General features: G+C 50.2%; 1 protein-coding gene across 2 annotated transcripts; it reads left to right on the top strand.

Moving 5' to 3' along the window:
* The first annotated feature begins 1,915 nt into the window (after nt 1-1,915).
* Nucleotides 1,916-16,346, top strand: LOC103800829 (pyruvate kinase PKM). 2 transcript variants are annotated; one of them, XM_009073213.1, is made up of 11 exons: nt 1,916-2,012; nt 2,222-2,391; nt 2,757-2,848; nt 5,749-5,880; nt 6,083-6,269; nt 7,059-7,329; nt 7,608-7,758; nt 9,141-9,293; nt 13,071-13,237; nt 15,357-15,538; nt 16,094-16,346. In XM_009073213.1, exons 1-11 carry the CDS (start codon nt 1,972-1,974, stop codon nt 16,198-16,200), a joined length of 1,653 nt encoding a protein of 550 aa, XP_009071461.1. In that variant the 5' UTR covers nt 1,916-1,971; the 3' UTR covers nt 16,201-16,346. The 2 variants fall into 2 exon arrangements, with proteins under 2 accessions (XP_009071461.1, XP_009071462.1); XM_009073214.1 differs by lacking the exons at nt 1,916-2,012; nt 2,757-2,848; nt 5,749-5,880 and having other exon boundaries at nt 2,227-2,395; nt 6,085-6,269.
* Nucleotides 16,347-18,642: the final 2,296 nt, after the last annotated feature.

Genomic DNA, 18,642 nt, shown 5'->3' with positions numbered 1-18,642 from the left:
ATTCCTGTTATAAATAAAAGACTGATCATTCCAGGAGAATTCAATGGATGCCTTGTAAATGGGAGGCAGGAGGAAGTGTTAAAAAGTGACTGTTGGTGGTAGCAGGCACGGTGCTGCGGGCAGATGGGTCTTTGGGATACCTTTTGGCTCCTGCGTTTCTGCTGTCGCCCCTGGACAAGGTCACAGTGTCTCCGGTTAATGTTTCTGAGCTCACCGAAGGGCTGGAAAATCTTGCAAAGGGGGACACCAACGGGGAAGTGAACTTTTCTCTTTATGTATTTATAAGGTCTTTAGGGGGCTTAAAATTCTATTTGCAAATTACTTGAGTGGGTGGGGGTTTTCCACGAGGCAGGGAGAATTCACCTGACTGTTGTTAGAAACTTCCAAGTCATGCTCTGGATGCAGTTTCCCAGTTGGGATTCCGTTGTTTCATGTTCCTCTTGTTCTCAGAAGCTGTGCAGACCTGCTTGCCCGTGTGGAGGTGATTTCCCAGCAAAGGCTTGTTTTTTTTGGCATCTGGAGAAACTGGTGCTGCTCCGCAGGTGTAGGAGGATGCAGCAGCAAGTGTTAGAGGGCTGAAACACCATGTTTCAGGACTGACCAGAGGGTTTTCCTATAATAATGGGACTTGGTTGGGCTTTTTATGTGGGCAGACCTTCTTGTACTGACTTCGGTGAATCAGCAGCTTCTGGCAGGGCTGAGGGAAAAGAGGCTTTGCCAGGTCAAATTATGGTTTTGTCTGGCCTGACTCGGCTGTGCCGCATGGCAGAGAGAGGCAGTGGTGAGTCAGGGCTGCTTGCGAGAGGATCTGCACGTACATGAGGAAGGTCTGCGGAGCAGGGGAGGAGCATCGGGGTGAGCAGAGCCTCTGCGGCACCGGGATGGCACATGGCAGGCTGGAGGGGGATGTCCCTGCCCTTCCTCAGCAGCCTGGCTTTGTTCTGCTCTGCCCTGCCAGCTCTGACAGAGCCTTCAGGTTTATTAGTGCCGAATGTGCTGAGCTGGTTGGTGTGTGCCCCTCGCACTGTTGTGTGATTTATTGGGAGTGCTTTGTCTGCTTGGGGCAGGCAGAACAAAAGCCTTGCTCTGTCCCTGCCATTGGCTGAGCCTCAGCCCCTATTTCTACAAGCACGTTTTGAGAGGTGAAGGCAGAAAGAGCAGCCTGCTGTGAATATTCCCTGTGTACCCAGGGGATGGAGGGTGAATCACTGAAGGCAGAACTAGCGATCTGCCTGTTTAGTCACCACCTTGCACCACTCCCTTACCAGAGGCTTTGAGAACGCCAGGATTCTGGCCTGGGCAGGTCCAAAAGACAAAGAGCTTTTAGCTGCCACTGCTACTTGAGAAGGGACTTATTTCAGTGTGCAATTAGATATGCCCAGGGACATTGGCAGTGCTGGGAAATAAGCATCCTCCCATCCCAGTGGGCAGTTCAGCTTCCTCTAGGGGTTACAGACTGTTGCTGCTGTTGTGGGGATCCTCTAGTTCTGTAGAGCAAAGCAGCTTGAGTTGTGAGTTTTTTTCAATCCAAACTTCGAAAAAATAGCCAGTTTTAAACTTCGTGGTGATTTTTTTGCTGCTCTGGGTGAGGGGGAGTATAGGGGGCAGGGGACGCCCACAGTCTCTTCAGTCAGAGAGGGATCTTGAGTGTATTAAAGAAAATCTTCAGCCTTTTACATGTTCTCTGCCAAGGTGTTGTGTTTAATCAATGCAAGTCTGCTTGCTTGTACAGGCTTAAAGGCTGGGGTTTAGGCTTAGGTGGACTTTGCCATGATGTAGGTGCTTCTGGGCAGAAGGTTGCCCGTGTAAGTGCGTTCCGCCAGCGCCGAGTGCCCCGGGCGCGATGGGAAGCACAGTCGAGGCCTATAGGAGAAATGACTGGAGAGCTGGGAGGGAGGAGGCAGGATCTCTGCCTGCACACTCAAGTGCTTGAATTTTGTTGCGTTGTGTAGCTCCAAGGGAAGACTGGCAATGAAGAGAAGCTATGAAGGGAACATCTGCATAGAAGGCAGGTGAGCTTTGGGTGGTCTCCATGGGGGATGACATGGAAATAGAAATGTGTCTTGCCTGTTAAGACTCTCAAGTAGGAACATAAAGATAGTTTGATCCAATAGCAGCTTTCTTGTTACCTCCATATTCATCACGTGGGTGTGTTGGTGTCTCTGCTTGCTGGGCAGGTCTGGGTGATTCCCAAACCTGGCACCGCTTTCTTCTCTTCCAGACACAGGAATCGAGCAACCATGTCGAAGCACCATGATGCAGGGACTGCTTTCATCCAGACTCAGCAGCTGCACGCTGCCATGGCAGACACCTTCCTGGAGCACATGTGCCGTTTGGACATCGACTCAGAGCCAACCATTGCGAGGAACACCGGCATCATCTGCACCATTGGTAGGTGATTCCTGGATAGGAGAGAATTGCTGCTGAGAGCTCACACCGTGGTGAAACTGGCTAGGGAAATTGTGAGAGGGATCCAGCTTTGATCTCTTGCCAGGCCTGAACTTGTGTGGCGAAGGAACATGACTTTCCCATGTTTGCCTAACCTGTGTTACTGCTGGGAGTGGATCCAGTACCCAGGGAAATCGGAACTGCCTGGGTTCTGCCGCTCTCCACAGGGCGAGTTAGAACAACCTTCGCTGCTGCAGCGCAGAGCGAGTCTGTATCCATTTACCTTTACCACATGAAACAGCCCTGGTGTGTGTGGGTAACCTCATTATTTTTGCAAAGTTAATGCTCAAACTGTTGCTTCCTCCTAGGCCCAGCCTCCCGCTCTGTGGACAAGCTGAAGGAAATGATTAAATCTGGAATGAATGTTGCCCGCCTCAACTTCTCTCACGGAACCCATGAGGTAAGGGTGGAGTCTCAGCTGGCACAGCCCTGACCCGGTTGCTCATGAAACTTCATCCAGACCAGCCTTGTTGTGGGAAGGTGAAATAACTGCTTTTGGGGAAAGCATGCTGAGTGTACATACTGAACCTGTGTAATTGCTGATGACATTTAAGTGTGTTTTCTGGGCCGTTTTGAAAGCAGTTTGAGTTGGTTCCACACCCTTCCCTGTACCATGGAGCCAGGTAACTGTGCCAACTGCTTGCTGTGAAACCCTTCAGTTCTTCCTCACATCCTGCTGTTCATGCACAAAGCTGCTGCTTCTCAGTCACCAGTTGAAGCTGAGAACACATGTCCCCGTTCAACTGCACACCTCTGCAGGAGGTCACACTATCAGTTGTTCATCTCGCTCCTTGTTTCATAGCTGGTGGTTTTGCAAGCAGGCCATCAATGAGTAACCCTATCTCAAAAGGGAACTGTTAGTGATTTGATGTAATTACTGTGCCCAGTTGGAAGAATGGACTCCTGGGTCTGGCTAACCAGCTGCTCCTGTTGTATTCCTGGCCATCAGGAGGGTTGCACTGTGGTGCTTGGGAGGTGGTGGAAGAGACAGAAGAATAAGGTCAAAAGAAATCAACACTCTCCATGACACACAAGCCCTTATTACTATAAATAGTTGAGGTCCTCAGCGGTACTGGAGGAGCTGAGGATCCCATTCCAGGTTGCCCAAGCCTTTCCACTGAATTTTTTTTTTAACCCTGGCTGGTTTCCAGCTTTCAAAATGTCACCCAGTAGCCAGTACCAGCTGTAGGTGCTTTACTTACTGACCCATGAGCCTTATGGTGTGTAACAGCTTGGCCTCTCACCCTTGTGGCCTTTAAAGGGCACAGCAGGGCACTGTCAAAATATAAAGGTCTGATGCTTAACTGTGGGCAACCACCAGACCTTGACTAAAGACCCTGGGATACTGGCTTTGCCTGGCCTGCAGTTGGGAATTTTGCCTGAAGAATGGGTTGTGTGGGGTAACTCTGCCTCCTGGTAGTCAAATTCTGCAGCTGGGTGAGTTGTGTCTGCTTATGTGTCAGGGAGTTGGTGGCCAAACTGAAACTGGGGATTTTCACACTGTTACTGCCCAGCGGAACTGCTGCAGCCCGCGTACTTGTTGGCTGAGGTTGAGGACAGGGAATGTGGCTTTCTGCTTTGGGTGAGGTCTAATTGCACATTGCACACAGATGAGGTTGGGTTACTGCAGACTGGTCTGGCTGTTATCTGCAGACTGTGACTGTCAGCTGTAGCCAGGCCTAGGTTTGTGTCCCCTTCTGGTTCCTCCAGACAGCTCCAGATTCCAGTGAAGCCCCAAAGAGTTGGTCAGTCACGAGCGTGTCAGGTCTTGTGTCCACCCTAAAGCATTTTAACAATGCTTCAGCTTTAGCAGAAGTGCTTTGTTGCCTGCCTGCCACCCTTTTACATGGATTAAAAATGGCTTGCTCTTCCAGCTCTGCCTGCATTCCTGTTCTGAATACCTAACTCTTCAGGAAGTCAGGCTCCCTTGGAGCCAGTTAGTCCTTGATATCTGGTCACAGTCATCTAGAATTTTTCCATTTTAGTTTGATAAGTGTGGTGGCACTGTTCAGGCGTGTTTTGCATGCTTCATTCACCCAGGGGTGCAATGCCTGGAAGGGTCAGGGCTGTCTCAGTCCCAACTTGCACACTCAGACAATAAACTAAATTGTTTCCCTGCTATAAAGAGTTATCAGCTGTGGGGTATCTCTGGCCAAGGCTGTGCATGTGAACTTCAGCACAGCTTTTTCCGGCCTCACCTTCCTGGTGCTGACTTATCGACCCTGAGACACTCAGGTTGGTGTGCAGGGCTCGTGTTGGGGTGGGTGAGTGGCACGAGGGAGCCAGGTGTTCCGGGTGAGTCAGGTCAGACTGTCAGCCCATGTGGCAGAGAGGGGAAAGGGTATTTCTTATCTACAAAAGTCTGTCAAGTGTTGCACAACTCTAGGTAAGGTTATCTCTTAATGTTGTTTAAACAATGTTAAGTAAATTGATCTGCTGGCTATCCAAAGCGTGTTTGAGGGAGCTGGGATGGGAGTTTTCCCACAAAACTGTCCTGGAACTGGCAACATTAGCAAAATGCTCTCGTACACATGCAGGTTTGGAAGCCAGGTGTGTGGTATATTGAACTCCTGTCTGTGATTGCTTTGGCTCTTGGAATAAAATGTAAATATTTACATGGATAACAGTCTCTTAGCAAATCCTTTATCTTTAGGGGAAATTTAAGCCAAAGAGTTAGCAAAAAAAGCTTGTCCATCTGTTCCTTTGTGGGGCAGATGATCAGTCGGGCTGGAATTGTGAGGGGCAACGCAGGGAACGGCATCTTCCCTTCCATGCCCTGGAGGGAGAAGGAGCACAGCCCTGTGTGACACTGGCTTAGCTGTGACATTCTTCTGGCATCCAGGTGTCTTTCCATGCACATAATTATCCAGATGCTGGTGCTGCCAGTGTTCTGCCAGGCTGAAGGGGCAGACATTCAGCAAAGCTTTTGGAAATGTGGCCTGGTGGTTGGTGAGCCACCTTCAGTTGGCAAGTGTGTGTCCTGATGGAAAATCACTTCAGCCTGGTGCCTGGGCTGTCTCCTTGAGTTGTCCTCCTGGAATTAGAACTGAGGGCACTAAGGGCACAGCCAGATCACTTCCAGACTCCACCTTCATGGCTGGAAGGCCTTTGTATCCCCACACTTTACTTTATTGGAAGCTCAGTCTGGATTAAAATCTCAAGCTGGAACTGAAACTGAGCATAATGTGAGAGCAGAGCTGTCAGCTCAGGCAACATTTGGGGTGTCCAGGGATCTTTTCCATAAGCAGTGGAGTAGAAGTGGCCTGAACATTTCCATCTCTTTCTTTTTTTCCTTGCCAGTATCATGAGGGCACAATCAAGAACGTGCGAGAAGCTACAGAGAGCTTTGCCTCTGATCCCATCACCTACAGACCTGTGGCTATTGCACTGGACACCAAGGGACCTGAAATCCGAACTGGACTCATTAAGGGAGTAAGTGGCTCTTTTCTTTACCACAGTTTTCACCTTATCAGGCTACTTGTCATGTTAAGCTTGTGGTCTTTTACAAACAAAAAATATCCTAGGGCACAAGGTAACAAACCACCTACCAAAAGTTTGGATGAAGTGCTGCAGGCTGGGAGGTAGTTGTGTGCTGGTTGTTACTGGTTTTGCTGACACACATTTTGACACACAGAGTGGCACAGCAGAAGTGGAGCTGAAGAAAGGTGCAGCACTCAAAGTGACCCTGGACGATGCCTTCATGGAGAACTGCGACGAGAGCACACTGTGGGTGGACTACAAGAATCTCATCAAGGTTGTAGACATCGGCAGCAAAATCTATGTGGATGATGGTCTGATTTCCTTGCTGGTTAAGGAGAAAGGTGAGTAACAGCCATTCCAGCTATGCATGTTTGTTTTTCCCTTGGAATATTTGTGCTTTCTCTCCAGTAACTTTTTTAGCTTGTAGTTGTGTATTAAAAAAAGGAGGACATGATGCTGTAGTGAAACTGAGCAAAATTTTTTCAACTTCAGGTGCAGGAACTTTTAAAAAAAACTACCTTCAACTAGGTTTTACTGGTCTGGGATCTAAATCCCTCTTCAGAGGGGAGTGTGTGGTAGGGCCATACCAGTGCTCATGATCAAAACCTGTTCAGCCAGGCTAAGTCATGCAGGATTTAACTAGTTTTACAGCAGAGACCTTGGGTTTTGTGGTTGGAGACAACTAGTTTTAACTGGTAATGTGGGGGTGAAGTTAGTTCCACAATACTCCATTGATAGTGCTGTCTAAACTGCTCTAGCCTCAAGGTGTGTGGCCTGGAATCCCTGAGTGTGTAGGGAGATGGAGGTGAGATTTTTGGGGTGCTCAGTTTGGTGTTGCAGGGCTCCTGTGTGCAGAAGTGCTTTTTTTCTGGGGAGCAGTCCCAGCCTCCTGCATGGAACAATCGCTATCTTATCCAAGAACAGCACAGATTGTTTCAAACGAATCTGTTGTGTTCCCAAGGGTGAATTGCAAACTTGTGCGGTACATAAAATCTCTGAAGATACCAGTGATGTGCTTTTTATCATGTGCATTGCTGTTGGCACTGCTGTTCCCAGACAGGGAGGTGGTGTGGGAGCTGGCAGGGAAAGCTTTCTGGTAAACACTGACCGTGGGAACACATCTGTTTCAGGCAAGGACTATGTCATGACGGAGATCGAGAACGGTGGCATGCTCGGCAGCAAGAAGGGAGTGAACCTGCCCGGTGCCGCAGTCGACCTGCCCGCGGTCTCTGAAAAAGACATCCAGGACCTCAAATTCGGTGTGGAGCAGAATGTAGATATGGTGTTTGCTTCCTTCATCCGCAAAGCTGCTGATGTCCACGCTGTCAGGAAGGTGCTGGGGGAAAAGGGAAAGAACATCAAGATCATCAGCAAGATTGAGAACCATGAGGGTGTGCGCAGGTGAGCTTTGTGCAGGGCACACGTGAGGTGTGTCAGGCTGAAATAAATCAGCTCATGCTCGCTTCAGTCTGTTGGTAGACTTGGAGAGCTTTGTGTAGCACTGAATATATGCTGTGCCTTGGTCCTGGTTTTCTTCCTCCTTCCTTGGCATTACAGGATACCCAAACGGCCTGGGGAAAGCTCCAGAGAGTCGCTCACTTTCGGAGGCAGAGGACAGAGCAGATGGGAAGGTGCTTTGCAGAACAAATGGGATAACAAAGCTCTTCTCTCACTGTCAGGTTTGATGAGATCATGGAGGCCAGCGATGGCATTATGGTGGCCCGTGGTGACCTGGGAATCGAGATTCCGGCTGAAAAGGTCTTCCTGGCCCAGAAGATGATGATTGGGCGCTGCAACAGGGCTGGCAAACCCATCATCTGTGCCACTCAGGTACTGTTGGCTGCTCACTGCTGTACACGTGTGAATGTTGGTAGCTGTCATGGCTTGATGGTGTGGTTAGAGAGCACTTCTGCACACAGGAACATATCAAGAACAAAGAGGTTTTGCTCATAGCTAAGAGCTCATAATGAGGCACTTCTATGTTTGGGATCTCCCCCACTAAGGTTATGGGACCTCTTGGGTGGCTGTTGAAGGTTTTATACCTCAAAGCTGGGTGGTAATGAGCCTTTTAGGCTGACTAAGCAAATTCTGGGGAAAAAGGCACATGCTTTGCCTTGGCATCTTGTAGCAGCACATCTGTGCCTGACACAGAACATTTGCTGAGCTTCCCAGGTGCCTTACAAGATGTCACAAGATCATTGCAGGTAGGGGTTGAACTAGATGACCTTTATAGGTCCCTTCCAACCCAAACTGTTATATGATTCTGTGTTCCACACTGCAGCATCAGAAGTTCCTGAGGAAAAGATCCATCTCCTTATTCTGGGAACAGTAGGTATCATGTGCAGGCAGTCCTTAGGCACTGGAAGGACTGGTTTCCTGGTTGTGCTTTGCTCTGCATCCAGGCTGTGGGAGTTAAAACTCTCTAGACAGTAGAGATCAGACAAAGTTCTGGATTTACAGTGGCATACACTCCTTTTCCCTGTATTGCTATGGAAATGCAGCTGGAATGCCTCATCAGGCAGTGTCCCATAGGAAATGAGTGGTATTTGCCTAGGGGTGAGCTGCAGCTGGGAGGAAGCTGAGCACCTGAGGAAAATGAGAGAGCTGGCTGGGTTTGGGTGTGTGGAAAAGGGTTAGGAAGAGCTAACCTCATGGAAAGCTGTCCTGTTTTCTGCTCTTGAGAGAGATGCTTAGGAAGCTGGTGGAGTTGGCTGTTTTGAGTTTTACTACCCTGTACATATTATCTAAAGTATTTGCAATCTTGCGTGATGACTTTGGTGCAGACCTTGCTGTTTATGAGTTCCAAATGGAAAAAAAACCACAACCAAGCTTGGGAACATAGGACTGGATTTCAGCTTTCCATAAATATGCCTAATGCCATACCCTGCTCTAAAGAACTCAGAGTTCCTTGGACCAAGCCCTGTGCTGAAAAGCTTAATTGGAAAGTTTGAGTATTGTCTGGAAAAGGAGTAAATGTGGAACGGGTATGAAATGGAATGTGTTGTTTTCCTTACTGCTAGAGGCTTTTAAATCAAAGCTGGTTAGGGACCAGGCCCAACTCTGTCCTGTACCCATAGGAAAACTGATCTTCTGGAGTCCATAGGCTGCATCTTCCCTCTGCCCAAGTGATAAAGAGTACTGAAGTGCATTAACACAGAAGCAGCTGCTTGTTTTGACAGTGTCTTGATGCCTTGGGATTTGTTCTCTTCCAGATGCTGGAAAGCATGATCAAGAAGCCTCGCCCAACCCGTGCCGAGGGCAGCGATGTGGCTAATGCCGTCCTGGACGGAGCAGATTGCATCATGCTGTCTGGAGAGACAGCCAAGGGAGACTACCCTCTGGAGGCTGTGCGCATGCAGCACGCTGTGAGTACTGCCCTCATGCCACTGTCCCCCCACAGGGGACCGTGGCAGCACTTGGTGCCCTGCATCTGCCACCTGAGCCAGGCACCGGAAGACCTAAGTGTGCCTGGTGCTAGGTGGCAGCACCTGGCCATCCAAAATTGTCATTTCTTTGCTCACACTCTGCTGTGAGTGGGGTTTTTTTTGACTAAACATGGTCCTGAGGGCCTGACATCTCACTGTGAGCTCCAAATTGTTGGTCAGAGCTTTAGAGCTGCTCTGTAATGCTCTGAGATAGAAAACTTCTGATTTCTCACATGATTTTTTGTTTAGGGCATGGTAAAGGGTTTTTTGCCATTACCTTAATAGAAATTTCATTCAATGTCCTCTTGCAGTGGCATCTTAAATGCCTTAAACTTCTGCAAGGTCAAGGAGCTGCTTAAGCAGTTTATCCCTAGATAATGAAAGGTCTTGGCTGACTCCTGCGTGGGAGGGTGTGGGGGAGGCTCATGAGGCTGATTTACAGTACTGTTGCATTCAGCACCTGGTGTGTGCTCAGTGTTGGGGGGGTTTGTTGCATGAGTACTGACAGCACCATATTTTTACATGCCTGAACTGCCAGAAACCTCTGCTCTGCTTCGAGTTTGCCCAGCTCGCATTTCAGCTGATAAAAGCCTGATGTCAAGTACCTACAAGCGTTGCTGCTTCCCAGTTACCAGTGCTGTGTATCACAGCAGTAATAACTCTCACCAGTCCTAACTTTCACCAGTTTTATTTGCAATTCAGGTTTCAGAGATTAATCAACTCAGCCAGTGTTGGTTTGCAGTGTGTTACCTAACTGTCTTTTATCTCGATATGGAGTGGTTTTTTGCATGAGGCAAATGCAGAATGAGTTGATGATCACCGGGCAGTGACTGCTCCTTCACAGGCCGAATGCTAACAGTGCACCTAAAAGCTTCTCCCTCCTTTTCCAACCTCTTAATCACAAGGGCTGACTTCCTACCAGGAGTTGGCAACTTGCTGCAGCAAACCTGACGCTTGGGTGTCTATCCTGGCACTAATTCTTTGACTTGGGCCAGAGATATTGTACCCGTAGCCTGAGTTCTGGATCTGTTGCACGTGGTTTCCTCTTCCTGCAGGCCTGGGATAGTGGTGTCACTCCACCAGGCCCCTGGGGAAACACTGAAGGCTTTTAACCCTCTGTGCAGGAAATGAAATACAGATTTGCTTTATTGAATGCAAGATGTTGCAGGCAGCAAGGTACCAGCTCTGATGGTAGGAGCATGTCCAGAACAGTCAGGATCCTTCCTCTGAGCTAATTCACTTGTGTAAGTTGAGCCTAGCAGTAGTGCCCTGAGTAACCACCATTTGGAGATCTGCAGCATGGCCAGAGTGGATGAAGCAGATGCCTCATCTGAAATGGGTAGTAGCAAGCTTCCAAATACTGGGCAGGCTGATTCCTGCTTGTGGGAGGAGGCTTCCTTCCCATTCCAGTCCATGTTCCATACTTGTGGCCACCCTGGCCATGCTGGTCTGATGGGACCAAGATTTAAATAGTATGCTTTGTTTTCCTTTCTCCCTCCTTCCCTGGATTCTCCACCCATGTGCCAACTGGAAACCCTCTATAGCCATTCCAGAGCCGATACAGTTGTGGTGTGGAGTTACGGATTGCTGTGTTCCTCTGCAGCCACTGACAAAGAATTCATGTGTATTCACATGCTGCATTACACCTGGGGAATTCAGGCTTCCCTCTAAACCTGGTTTGCTCTCCGTGTGTGAGGCGGCACTGCTGCCTTTGTATCATGAGCTGAAAATAAGCTGCCTGGCTCCCACCTCCTGTGTTCGGAGTGTTTTGAGGCAAATGTTCCCATTTTATCTAACAGCGAGCAGAAAGCCAACAGTAACAAAATACTTCAGGACCAGAGCTGGCACTGGGCTGCTGTTCCGGCCTGCCCCATGTGTCCTGCTATTTTTAGACATAAGATACTTAACTACTTTGGCTTAAACTGATATCTGTGGAAGGGATAATTCCCAGCATCACAAAATAAATTATTAACACTAGAGCAGGAAAATGCTGATTTTTCTAACTCCAAAGCTTTCACTACAGCAGCACAAGTCTCTATTTATAAACATGAACTTGTGATGCGTTGTGTAGTGGCTGCTCAGTTTTTGCAGTAACTGGATGAAGTTGTCCTTGAGAAGATGATCAGCCCTTGCATGCTTTTCTAGTCTCTGCAAGCCTTCTTTATTGGGTCGTCAGGGGCTAATGCAGCCTTGAGAGATGAGAGTTGTCTTTAAACACCAAGTGATTCTCAGGATGCTGAGATGAACAGGTTACTGAACCTGTTGCAAATGCTCAGCTGGAACAGAAGGCCCTTAGTTGTGCCTCTGTCCCTCTTGTCTGTCTATATCTGGCACTGTACAAACACCCCAAGATCCACATTATGACAGCCCTATAAGGAAGACTTGTTCTCTTTGTTTCCGGATTACCAAAGGTGAAATTGGTGTCCCACTTGGAGGTGAAACTTTATTGGCTCTCAAGTTGAACTAAATCTTTATTGTCTCTCAGCTTAAACCAAATCTTTATTGACTTTCAGTTTAAACTAAGTCTTTATTGACATTCAAGTTAAACTAAATCTAACAAAGCTGAGAGAAAGTCTCCCACCTTCTGGGCTGATGTTCAAAGTTCATTGCTTGCACATTGGCTCCGTGAAGACTTAAAGCAGCACTGTGTGGTGTTGGGAGAGTATAAAAGGAAGCCACAGACATCTCTTTAGGGACTGCAGGCAGGACCATGGGCAGGCTGTGAGGTGGCATGAGAGTCTCAAGGAAGTCATAAGCAACTGTGGCAAAGTGTGGTCTGACTGACCTGGCTTGCTGTGGTCCTTGAAAAGCAATTTGTGTTCCTCTGCTCTGATGGGACTCCAAAATACAGCAAGAATGCCACCTTTGGAGCACCTTCCCAGTGACTGTGACCTGCCAGTTAAATGGCATGGTGGATGCAAGCCTGGGTTGTGTTCAGCAAGCTCACAGCCTGAGAGCCAAAAGAGTTTCACAGCCTGACCTTTAATATCCTCTTGCATGCATTACTATGACAATTAAGCAAATTAACGTGATCTCATGTTCCTCTGGTCTATCTTTCCTTTTCTTTCCTCTGTTCTCCTCCTTCCCTCTCACTCGGGCCTGCAGATCGCTCGTGAGGCTGAGGCCGCAATGTTCCATCGTCCGCTGTTCGAGGAGATTTTACGCCTCAATGTTCAGAACAGGGAGCCTGCCGATGCCATGGCAGCGGGCGCGGTGGAGGCCTCTTTTAAGTGCTTAGCTGCAGCCCTGATAGTCCTGACCGAGTCCGGCAGGTAGGGCTCGGAGAGGGCTCGGTGCCCTGAGCAAAAACACGCTGCGTTCTAACACTGCGAGGGCTGAGCGAGCAGCTCGCTGTCCCGTCGGCCTGACGTAACCACTGTGGGCTGAGCCGACTCTGTGTGGCAGGGAGACTTTCCAGCAGGCAGGAGCAGAGTGAGAGTGTCTGGCAGTTGGCATGAGTGTCATCTGAGTGTGGGCTTGGCAGGGCGAGGTGACTCGGTAGGTGCCACCAATTCAGAAAAGGAGCCCTGGGAGTCGAGTGGCTCCTGTAGAAGGACGTGCTGAGCGTTACAGCAGTCACCCCGGCGCGTGGAGCTGTCTGGGCTCACTAATTGGTAACAGTGTCCAAACCTGCCAGCACTGATGTGGCACCTCCCCCTGCCCTGCCCTGTGCGAGTGACGTGAGTGTTGTCTCCCGCACGCGTGTTGCTCTTGTAGATTGCCCGGGAGGCCGAAGCCGCCATCTTTCACAGGCAGCTGTTCGAGGAGCTGCGGCGCCTGACTCCCCTGAACTGCGACCCCACCGAGGCCGCCGCTGTTGGCGCGGTGGAAGCGTCCTTCAAGTGCTGCAGCGGGGCCATTATTGTCCTCACCAAGTCTGGAAGGTAGGGGGGGACAGCTTCCCTCAGGTCAAGCCCACTGCCTGACGGGGTGGGGGAAGGAGACTCCCAAAATCACGGCATTGAGAGACCGGTGGAGCCTGGGGCCTGGCGGCGACTGGGAGCCCAGGGCACCTGCCTGCAGTGCTGGTTCCTCGGGAGACGGATGCACACCTGTGAGCTGAGTTCCTCGGCCTGACTCTGCCAGCGTGGCCCCAGCTCCAAGCCCTGCCTCTGCTCACTGCCAGCAGTGCTGGCTGGAAGAGTCACCAGGGGAAATAAGTGTTGCAGCTTCAATTCAAACCTCTTGTCGAGAAATGGTCAGCGTAACAGTGAGACAGAAATTCAGTGGATGCAGAACCTATTTTATATCTGTTTCTTTTTTAAGTCAAGGCCTTGGCCTTTCATAGTAGCATCCAAATTAGTGGTCCCTTGCTGAACTTTGCAGGCATCAGCTCTGCTTGCCTGAGCCCAAGGGGCGAAGAGGGACTGTGAAGCTTAGGAAATGGAAAGCATTGGAAATTTCTTCCTAGAGGCTTCCTGCACAGGCAGGCATCCAGCTGAGCTCAGGGGCTGCAGGTGAGATGTGCTGGAATGATGTAGTTTGGGATTTCTGTCCAGCGACGGTGACAGCTGCAAGCAGAGACTTTTCTTCCAGTTGTGGAAAGGGAGCTGGATCCTGGCGAATCAGCTCTTCCATGTAGAGGAGCCTGGCTGCCTGCTCCCAAAGCACATCCGACCATAAGTCTCAGACTGCTTTCTGGAGGAAAATCAGAATTTCTCCCACTGGATTTGAACCAAAGCAGTAGTGCAGCAGCAGAGATGTGATTATGTGTGCTGGGCATGATTTACCCGAAGATCTGGACCATCAGTGAATCCTTCACCTCCATTTACAGTTTAGAATCATTCTGAGCGGCCACTTTCTGCAGAGATGAGGAGGGACTGTAAGCACCAAGTTACGGATACCCTGGTGCTTCTAATGTTTCTTTGTCAAAGGTTCTAGCCTTACGCTTGACCTTTTAAAAGAGATTCGAACTCTGATATTTGAATATTTTTAGCTGTGGATTCAGTTAACCCTTTGAGTACCTGGATCTCCTCAAGCTCCCGGGAGGCAACTCGGACAGCATGGGAAGGATTGTCTGAGAACTGGCACGTGTGGTTGGGTGCTTGGAGCAGAGTGGTGCTGAGCCTGCTTTAAGCAGCAAACTTTGCATCTGAGTGTTGCTGAGCTTGGCTCCACTAAACAAGGCTGCAAAAGCAAGTGGAGACATTGGCATGCCCGTTGGAAAGATGAAGCCTGTGGGTGCCATGGCCTTGCAGCTTGAGTCTTTTGTCTGTTTGCAGATGCTCTCTCTAAGCAGTGCCCAGGGAAAAGCAAGCTGTAATCTCCTCCCGGGGCTAAGCAGTGCCCAGGGAAAAGCAAGCTCTAATCTCCTCCCAGGCTGTGCTGCTGCTATTTTAAGACATTTTAAAGTTTTTTAAGGACTCCGTGCCCACTTTCCCAGCATAAATTTTGGCCTCAGTTTCTTTTGCTCCCTGTTGTGTGCTGGAGCAGAGCTCTGTGTGGAGGAACCAGCCTGTTTGCTGTCTCCAGCAGGTGAACGTGGCTGGGAGGCAGATGATTCCCTCCTTGGCAAGCTTTGGGTAGCACCGCTGGCGCTGCCTCTTTCCATTCCGTAAACTGGGAGCTCCTCAAAACGGAGGGAACTTGCAGGGACCCCCGTGGAGATGCCAAGGCCTGCTTGCAGAGGCCAGAATAAATGGCACCTTGCCACCTTAACATAGCAACAGAGACAAATAGAGGCTTGTTTGGGGACCAGAACACCCCAATGCCACTTTAGCTAAACTGAGAGGCGAGGGAATTGTCACCGCCAGTGGGGACTGCCACTAAGGGACAGCCTGTGGTGGCTCACCCCGTGGCCTGACTAGGAATTCAGCACAGCATCAAGCTGGTTCGTGTGTGGCTCTTGCCAACATCTCCTGTGCTCATCTCTCGTGTCCCTGCAGGGGTTTTGGGAAGCTCTCACGGGTGAAAGGCAAACTTTGCCCTGCTCATGCTGCCACAGGCTTCATTTCGGGTGCTGTACTGGGGTGGTGTCTCACTGTGTGCCTGGTGTCCCTGCAGGTCAGCACACCTGGTGTCGCGGTACCGCCCGCGCGCGCCCATCATCGCCATCACCCGCAATGACCAGACGGCGCGTCAGGCCCACCTGTACCGCGGCATCTTCCCCGTGCTCTGCAAAGAGCCTGCCCACGACGCCTGGGCTGAGGACGTCGACCTCCGCGTCAACCTGGGCATGAATGTCGGTGAGTGATGCTGCTCCCGCTCGCCCGGCGTGGCCTGCTGGGGTGTGCTGGCCATGGGCACCTTGGCCATGGTTTTGGGTAACCAGAGGGGACCGGAGAGGAACTGTGTGGTAACTGTCCCTGATTGGGAAATGGGAGGTGGTTATGTTTGCACAACCACATCTGATTAGGAAATGGAATGGTGCATTTGTCACAGCTGCCTTGAAATAGGTTCCAGCAGAAAACTAGGCTGGTTTTAATGTGGTGAGTGATTGAAAAGTGATGCTCATCACTCCTGAGAGACAGGGGTAGCCTGGAGTGGGGTAGCTGCCCCCTGGCCCCTCTGCAGATCCTGTGCGGTGAAAATGAAGGGTCCATGTTGCAGAGGAGCCCAGAGCAGAGGTGAAGGATCTCAGATGGGTGGGCAGCAGGAAGATGGGGTCATGATAGCCACCTGAAGCAGGGGCTGCCATGGGTCGTCGGGCAACTTCGGTGGCTCAGGGAGCGGGTGACAAACACCACGGCTAAGTGGGCAGGGGTGTGGCAACTGATCTGACACCTCCCTTTTCTCCCCAGGCAAGGCACGTGGGTTCTTCAAGAGCGGCGACCTGGTGATCGTGCTGACGGGCTGGCGCCCTGGCTCCGGCTACACCAACACCATGCGCGTGGTGCCCGTTCCCTGAGCCCACCCTGCCCCCACCCCTGCCCCCCCGCGTTAGACCAGCCATCGCTTGCGCTGTTCTCCTTGTCCCTAGAGTGGATGTAGGTTGCTAAACACCACCCAGTGCAGCAGCAGCAGGGGCAAGAGACATTAAATCACTAAAAAAAAGTTATACTTGAAGTGTTTAGTTTTATAAAAAACTTCTCCTTGTAGTGAAGTCCTGCCTTGATGTGTGTTGGAGTCGGCGTAGGAGGTTCCTGTGTGTTGCCAGGACTCTGCTTTGCCTGGTGATTGTCCTCAGGGTGTGAGCTGTCTCTTTCCCCAGCCCCGGTGTGGGGTGTTGGGGAAGGGGAGAGGCGATGTGTGGTCAACGGTTCCGCTGTACCCCTCCTCGCTCGAGGCAAGCTGCTACTCACGCCCTCCCATGTGGCCACACACCTCCCCAGACCAAATCCACGGTGACTCTAGCCCCCTCTCAGCTGGTTATTTTGGGGTGGGGGTAGAAGAAGGGTGTTGGCTCCATGTGAAGAGCTTTCTGTGCTCCCCTTGCAGCGTTGTCTCCTGTGTTAGTCGTTTCCCCCACCACCCCAGAGCCTTCCCCTCACCCAGCACTCCAATGGGCCCTGGGGTGGGAGAGCACAACTGTTCATCAATAAAGAGAAGTTGAAGCACCTGCTGGCCTGATCTGCTCCTTGGGGGATTTAGGGGATCTGGCTAAGGGGTCTGCAGGACTGGGGGCCCAGGGGAAGGGTCTGCAGAGGATTGGGGGGTCTGATGGAGGAGTTGCACCTCCTGGATGGGAGCAATCCTCGAATGTATTCAATGTCAGAGGTGGTATTGGAATTTCAGTTTGGGGCACCTGCAAGTGTTTGAAAGTGCTTTTCCTGGGAAGGAAAGCACTTAGCCCCAGTGTTTTGGGCACAGATGATAAGCTGCCCAGGGGTGGGAAAAGCAGGCAAGACCTTTTTTTCCTTTTGGTCAGAGGAGTGCTCCTGAATCAGAGAGAAGGAGCTTCCATGGGCCTTTGGGACAAAAGCTGCCCTGTGGGTCGGGGCAGTGCCCTGGAGTCCCAGGCACTTGGCACTCCAGGCAGCATCTTGAGACCCCTGGGAGAGGGGCTGCAGGCTCTGGCTGCTGTTCTGTGTGCCCAGCTGCCTCTCCCAGCCATGCCTCCCTCTGGATAAGGTGAGCCAAGCTAGAGGCAGAGGGAGGGGAGGGGTTGGTGGGGTGGGGGGTCTGCAGGTGACTGGGTTGTGTCCCCTGTCCCTCCATGGCAATCAGTGGATCAGTCTGTGGGCAAAGTCTCAATTCATCTGCAGGTTACAAGTAGAAGAAAATTCAAATGGAAAACCAGGTAATCTGTAGGGGAGAAAATGAACATTCAGAGTTTTAAATCTGAGGTAGGTAGTGGGGGACATAGGAAGTATTTTGAGGTACTATTGAGGCAGAGGACATTTTGGGAGTAAACCCTGAGGGAGTCAGGGCATGTTTTGGGTGTTAAATCTGAGGTAATGCACAGGGGGCAGAAGAAATATTTTGGAGGTAAAGGCTGCAGTAAATTGGGAGGGGGAACAGAGGTGACATTTTTTAAGGAAATGCTGAGGCAATTTAGATGAAAATCAGGTTTTTTTGAGGGGTGAGTGAGGTTATTTAGAGATGAAAAATGAGCCTTGCTGAGGAACAGTCTGATGCAACTCAGAGAAGACAGAGGCAGCAATTTTGGCAGAAAAGCTGGGATAACTTGGAGGGGACAGAGGTGATACTTTTAGCTGAAAACCTGGGGGAATTTAGAGGGGACATAATTCTACAAAGGAAAATGTGATGTGGAGGGGAGAGAGGTTGGATTGTGGAGGGACTAGCTGAGGTGGTTTAGAGGGAATTCCTTACTGGAAAATCTGAGGCACCTCAGAATAGGTGTGGTGGTTAGGGGTCAGCGCTCAGAGCTAACTTTACTTCACTTGTTTGCTTCTTTACTTTGTTAACTTGCTTCCTTTCTAACTGTTCTTTACTTCCCTTTATGGTAACTTCCTCTGCAAACTGCCATGAACAATCCCTTGATCTCTCTCGGAGAAATCCACATGGCAGAGGCAGTTTGCAAAGGAACCCCTGATTCTGGAGGAGAGAGTGCTGACAGCTCTGTGTCTGCCTGTGCTGCCCTGTGGCACTAACCACAGGGAACAGACTGGGCAAATGTTCTTGGATGGAACCAAACCAATTCATTGCAGAGGTTTTCTCATGTGCAAATCAGTCATTGGGCAGGAAGAGAACTTAGGATCAGTCACATCAGCATTAATGACAGGACCTGTGCCCACATGTCATTATCCCCTTAATAAAAATCAAAAGCAAATGTTGATTTCATTTTAAGAACTTCAAATAACTTTAAAACAAAATCAGTCACCTTTTTCATCATTTTGTTTTTCCTTTTAGGTGATGGAATTGTCTCTCTGGATGTGTGCTGAGTTCT

Source organism: Acanthisitta chloris, unplaced genomic scaffold, assembly GCF_000695815.1.
Source record: "Acanthisitta chloris isolate BGI_N310 unplaced genomic scaffold, ASM69581v1 scaffold26684, whole genome shotgun sequence".
In the NCBI taxonomy this organism is placed as follows: domain Eukaryota; kingdom Metazoa; phylum Chordata; class Aves; order Passeriformes; family Acanthisittidae; genus Acanthisitta; species Acanthisitta chloris.
This window is presented reverse-complemented; position numbering and strand designations above follow the sequence as displayed.